Below are 6,777 nucleotides of genomic sequence, written 5' to 3' on the forward strand. Positions count from 1 at the left end.
TATCCATATTTTACACATATATATATATATATATATATATATATATATATATATATATAGAATGTTTTCTTTTTCTTTTTTTATAATAAGCCTGCACATTGCATGTGTATCTCCCTAACTTACTCCATATGGTATCTCTACAGGCTGTATAATGTTTCAGAGTCTGTGAGTGAATACTACAGACTGGACGAAGCAGATGACATCCCCTTCATTTGCTCCACCACTCGGGAGAACGGAATGTTGCACTGCTCCAACATCCCGAAACGCAGAGTTGGACGGGCTGATTGTGAACTCACGGCTTATAATGTCACAGATCTTATTTTCAAAGATCCCCCTCATCATGGATGTGTAAACTGGAACTTGTATTACAACAACTGCAGTGCAAGCGAACACAATCCGCATAATGGGGCTATCAATTTTGACAACATTGGATATGCTTGGATTGCTATCTTTCAGGTGTGTATGTGAGTCATTGAAAAGAGTATTGAATGAGTTTGTCTAAAAAAAAAAAAACATGCAAAGTCATCAATACATTTTTAGGAAGGCAGGTCAGGAATTCTGATTTGTTTTTTCTACTTGGATGAATGTGTGTTAGAAATCTGCTCCAAGTTGTTCATTAAAATTTTCGCTAAGTATATATTCAGTCTGGCAGGTGGTGATATTTTTTTTTTATCCTCACATATCCTTTTGGCGCCGAGAGACACTTACTTTCAGAGTCGGAAAATGAAGTGAATGGTTGCCAGGGGCTACAGCGAGAGTGAATCCTCTTACATCAGTAACCAACTTACCTATAGGAAATCAAGTTTTATCATGTTCCATTCTAATCTAATCTTTAGGGCAACAATATTTATCATATTCTTTAGTAATCTGATTCAGGATGAACACGAACACGTATCTGGTTTCTGAGTAATCCCACTAACCACAGCATGACGTTTATCATTCCATAGAGTTTCCTGACCTAGATTTGTGGAAGCAATGAACAATATGTGAAGTTGTCCTTTGTATTTTGGCACTTGATAGAAGTGCTGTATTTTAAGCATTACATGAATGGTGGATATTGTAACCTGTATAATCTTGTTTGTGTTTTCTCATCAGGTCATCACGTTAGAGGGATGGGTGGATATCATGTACTATGTCATGGATGCGCATTCCTTTTACAACTTCATCTATTTCATCTTTCTTATCATTGTAAGTGCACAGTACTTAATTAACTGATACATCTTCCTCTCTTTTCACCTCTGCTGGAGTCTCTGTTTTCATAAGTTGCATGGAAATGTTTTTGTTATCATCAGTGGTGTAATTTACTCAAGTAATTTTACTTGATAACTATACTTAGAGAGATGAAAATTCTGTCATCATTTTGGAGAATTTGTAATTGAGCAATGTTGAAACTGAATGAATGCTTGTACTTAAGAAACTTACTGCAATACTACATTAATGTACTACATTTCTAAGGAGAAAATCATACTTTTTATACAATCTTGGACCTTCAAAGTACATATTTAATGACTTTTAAAATCTATCATTGTATTAAAATCAATAATAGGGTCTTGATTTGTCATTTTCAAAAGCTAAAAGCAAAGTTTTTACTTTTAAATGTACTTAAATGTGGAAGCTTTTTAGTTGGTATTGTTAGATGGATACTTGGATACTAAAAAAGTACTACTTAAACCTAAAAGTACTACTTGTAGAAATGAGAAAATAATTGTTTTACCCATAAAAACTACCTATGCTTAAACTTACACTACCGTTCCAAGTTTGGGGATGGTAAGGTTTTTTATTGTTTTTGAAAGAAGTCTCTTATGTTCACCAATGATGCGTTTATTTGATCAAAAATACAGTATAAAACAGAAATACTGATAATTTCTATTTTAACATATTTCAAAACATTTACTCCTGTGATGCAAAGCTGAATTTTCAGCATCATTACTCAAGTCTTCAGTGTCAAATGATCCTTCAGAAATCATTCTAATATGCTGATTTACTGCTCAAGAAACATTTCTTCATGTTGAAAACAGCTGTGCTGCTTAATATATTTGTGGAAAGTATTAAATTCTTTATGAAAAAAATTACTTACCCCAAACTTTTGAATGGTGGTGGAAGTACACTTTTCGGACGATCATTTGTGACTCAAAAATTATTGGAGTATACATTTAATACAGTGTGTGTGTGTTTGTGTGTGTGTGTGTGGGGGGGGGTGTTGCATTTTTGAATGAAAATTATTTTCTAACTTTTCAAATACATTTTTCCAGTTTAGTGTTCATAAACGTGTCATGCAAATCACTATTTTATTGATTAGAAACATTAGGTCATGAAATATGCATGAATACCCAATTACAAAACATCAGTATTCTAGGTATTTCATAATCCTAATGTTTTTGGGCTATTGTTTTCTATGTTGTATACTCATATCTTGTTTTGCCACAGGTAGGCTCCTTCTTCATGATCAACCTTTGCCTGGTCGTCATTGCAACACAGTTCTCCGAGACCAAACAACGTGAGAACCAGCTGATGCAGGAGCAGCGGGCACGTTTCCGCAGTAACGAGTCCACCTTAGCTAGCCTGACCGAACCAGGATCCTGCTACGAAGAAATGCTGAAATACCTCGTCCATGTTTGTCGTAAACTTTGCCGTCATGCCGCACGCCTCTATGGTGAATTATGCCACAAGAGACACAGTGGTGTGGCCAATCCCAGCAGCTCCCTCTCAGTGGGCGGGACTAATGACTATCGGAGTGACAATGGGACAAAAATGGGTCCGACCCAATACTGTATGCTGCATTATCATCATCCTCTTCAGCATCAACATTATATCAGTAATGGCATAGAAATGAAGACCCTTCATCTCAATAGAGATGCTCAGAGTTCCAAAAAGACTCCATCGCTTCCACTTGCACTACAGAATTTAAAGGGTTTGAGGCTCGGTATGAACTATCCCACCATCCTGCCCTCCAAACTATACACAAACCCACATACTCGCTCACACTCGACAGGTGGAGTCAAAGCACCAGCTTTCCATCATGGACTGAATGGCAGGAAGATTTCCATTTGTAGTGGATACCATGGTACTTACAAGTTGCAGCATGGTAAGAACATAGATAAGCAGTATTTTGTTATCTAATGCAATTACATTCATATATTAAGGTAACACTTAATATATGACATTCTGTTAACTATAGGTAACTCTGCAAGTACATGACAACTTATTCTACTAACCCTATCCCTAACAGTCCCATTAGTTGACATATAGTTGCAAAGTTTCTTATAATTAGTAGAATGTCTAAAGTAGACTATAGAAATAAGTTGTATTCTATATTAATTGTGGCTTAAAGGTACAAATATTTTTTTAGGGCCACTGTACATAAAGCATATTAAGTAAAATATGACAATCTCTATGCAAAAACAGAAGTGTTTTTGGCCATGCTGTCATGTTTCAAATTGGGTTTGTGGATTAAGAGTAAATTCTGTCTCTGGGGTTTTAACTTAATAACTTAGATAATGGAATTCCTTTTTTTTTTTCTTGGCTTTGCGCACTTGACATGCCCTAATAATTCCAAATTGAATTGAGGGAACCGTCTGCACAAACACACACTCTGTCTAGTCATTATTTTTGTGCCTCTTGACTTTTGCCTGAAATTACCTGGTGAGGAAATCTTGGGATTTTTCAACATTTTAGTCAAAATGCATTCATAACTTTGATTTTCGTCTCAGCATCTTGTGGGTAAAGTACATCCGCGCCCACACTTCTGTACAGCTACATTATTAGATATAAAACTTTATTTTGCAGTATATGGTCAGGTTGCCCTTCGTCAAGTTTTTTTTTTTGGCAAACAACAGTGGTGTGGTTTGAATGCCAGCAGCCATTAGAAATTCCAATAGGAATCTTGAAAATATTTACATCATAATTTGGAACCTAAATGATCCTAATGCAAAATGTATCATGGGGTTTTAACATAACACACACACAAAAAAGAAATTTTATGATTGACAACAGGATAAATTAACAAGAAAATCCTTACTTTGTAATACATTTTTAGAATGTAATTTATTCCTGTGATGCCAGTGCTGAATTCCATTTGCATCCATTACTCATTTCTTATTATTATCATCAATGTTGAAAACAGTGCTTATTATTTTTGTAGAAACAGTGATACTTTTTTTTTGGATTCTTTGATAGATAGACAATTCAAAGAACAACATTTATTAGAAATAGAAATATTTTGTAAAAGTCGGTCACTTTTGATAAATTGAATGCATGCTTGCTATAAAGAAGTATTAATACAAGTATAGTTTATTATAAAAGTTTAAATATTATAAAAGTATTCATTTCTAAAAAATAAACATGATCGCCATTACTCATTTCTTATTATTATCATCAATGTTGAAAACAGTGCTTATTATTTTTGTAGAAACAGTGATACTTTTTTTTGGATTCTTTGATAGATAGACAATTCAAAGAACAACATTTATTAGAAATAGAAATATTTTGTAAAAGTCGGTCACTTTTGATAAATTGAATGCATGCTTGCTATAAAGAAGTATTAATACAAGTATAGTTTATTATAAAAGTTTAAATATTATAAAAGTATTCATTTCTAAAAAATAAACATGATCATTTATGATACATTTTTGCTATTTTTATTTACATTTATTTTTGTTATTTAAAATAAGAAAAAAGAAGCAAATTACAAACACAATAGAACAAAAATACAAATAAAATAAGTTAATAAAGAGCCAAAAGTGATTCAGTCAAGAGCAATGAGTCATTTTCTCTTTGTCTTTTGTTGTTTGATTAACATTAATGTCAGACAACAGTAGGTTTATTAGATTGCTGTCACTTTAAGACTGACTAGACGGATATACTGAAACAATATACTGAAATATAATGATATACACATGTGTTTATGTTAATTTAACACATAACCGACTGTGTTTATACGGATACTCCACACGATGGGTATTTTGGCATAATTGTGTGTGGATTTGACCATTCAAGCACAATAAGACGTGAAAGTGAACTGAATTTGCGATCGCATGCTGTCTGAGAGATGTGCTTTCTGTCTGTGCACACGCTTCGGGTGTCTGTCAGCGTGCAAGCTCCGCATTGAGTTCCCTTTCAGTCGGTCACTCTCGACGTCACGTCGGATGACCGACGAATTGGGATCTCGCTTAGAGTGACCAATCTACTTCGAGTGCGATGCGATTATTGCATCCAGCTGCTGCTGATCACAGCGTGAGTATAAGTAGGCAGCAGATGCAGTGCATATTCAGCTTTTCGCTTCAGAGCCGAGCGGTTCTATCGTTCTGCTCCTGACCTTCCTACAGTAGTGAGAAAAACTACAGTCAAGCACGCTCTTCGGTGGGCTCTCGTGCTGGTGGACGGCGCTTCAGCGGCGGTGGTTTTCCCGTGTCGAGTGGGTTGCACACAACAGGCTGCACTACCCCTGTGTGTGTTGCAGACGGCCATCTCCCCTGTGCGCTTCAGCACACTAAAAGAGCAATTTCCATTCTAAAAGAGCTTCATGGGTGGAACGTCTTTTTAAAGACCTGTCTTTTTAAAGATGTCATACCATCCGTGTGTTTCTGGGCACGGTCGTTACCTGGCGCCGGGTGATGGTCACGATCGCGGCCTCTTGTGCCTGGGCATGAAGCACGCTGAGGTGGCTTTCGTGGATGACTCATGCTCCCACTGCGGGGGGTATGACCATCTCGGAGTTGCGGACCAGACTCCGTTACCTGCAAGGGGCGGAGTGCCCGTGCCACTGCCTAGATCTGGGGCTCCCTCTGGTGGCAGCCGGGGGCGTCCTTTTTCTAGCGGTGGGCGGACTGGTCTTACGGTCATGGTGAGGAATTCCCCTCCGGGGATGCCCAACCCCGCCGGCACTGCGAAACCAGCGGAGCTCTCAAAAGAGCAGGCTGGCCCCTCCCGGGGGGTACCACCTGTTTCTTCCGAGGCTCCCCCCGACGATCGGATGTCAGTTGCAGCATCGGAGGGTGAGCCGGACTTTTCCGGGGATGAAGATCCGTCAGCGTTGCCGCCCTCTGGGTGGTCAGCGGTGCCAGAGACGGACCCGGAAATGATGGCTATGATTTCCCGGGCCGCCGAGAGTGTCGGGCTTGAGTGGAATCTTCCACCGCGTCCCTAACCCTCAAGGTTGGATGATTGGTTTCTAGGGGTGGCGCGCGCTGGTTCTCAGGGCCCCACCGGCCCCCGGCCGCCGCCCCCGCTCCCGCGCAGCGTCCACAGCAGCCTCCAGCAAAACTGCGCAGAGGAGCCGGCCGCAGGGCAGCTGCCCCACCCGTCCAGGCCCCCGTCAGACCTGGTGGTAAGCGAAGGAGCAAGAGGCCCTGAGACGCGGATCAGGGAGGACGAACCAACGGACTACCCACGCACCCTCTGCTCAAACGCAGGTCAGTGTTACACACACCCAGACCCCGCCTCGGACCAGCAAAGAGACGCCCGGGCCGGGTCCCTGCGTTCTTCCTCGCTGCCCCACTGCGGGTACACCTGTAGTTCCGTTGATGCCATTTGCGCGGTATCTGGTAGCCTGGCTAGAGCTACCCAGCCTGTCTCGATGGCTCCGTCGAACCGTCAGGCTCGGCTATGAGATTCAGTTCGCCCAGCGCCCTCCCAAGTTCAGGGGCATCCACTTTACGTCTGTGAAAGCAGCAGAGACCCCTGTCTTGCGTGCAGAGATCGCAGTCCTACTGGCGAAGGACGCGATAGAGCCGGTTCCTCCAGCCGATATGAGGTCGGGGTTTTACAGCCCTTACTTCA

The 6,777-nt window shown here is 40.3% G+C and overlaps 1 protein-coding gene across 1 annotated transcript in view; it reads left to right on the forward strand.

The window, feature by feature from the left end:
• The window catches only part of LOC107590735 (voltage-dependent T-type calcium channel subunit alpha-1H-like), a 66,701-nt gene that overhangs the window by 20,090 nt on the left and 39,834 nt on the right, over positions 1–6,777 (forward strand). The window contains 3 exon segments of the mRNA XM_016279644.1: positions 144–456; positions 1,096–1,188; positions 2,428–3,085. Of these exon segments, the coding sequence (XP_016135130.1) occupies positions 144–456; positions 1,096–1,188; positions 2,428–3,085 (1,064 nt within the window).

Source organism: Sinocyclocheilus grahami, unplaced genomic scaffold, assembly GCF_001515645.1.
Source record: "Sinocyclocheilus grahami isolate Dianchi unplaced genomic scaffold, SAMN03320097.WGS_v1.1 scaffold132.1, whole genome shotgun sequence".
Lineage (NCBI taxonomy): Eukaryota > Metazoa > Chordata > Actinopteri > Cypriniformes > Cyprinidae > Sinocyclocheilus > Sinocyclocheilus grahami.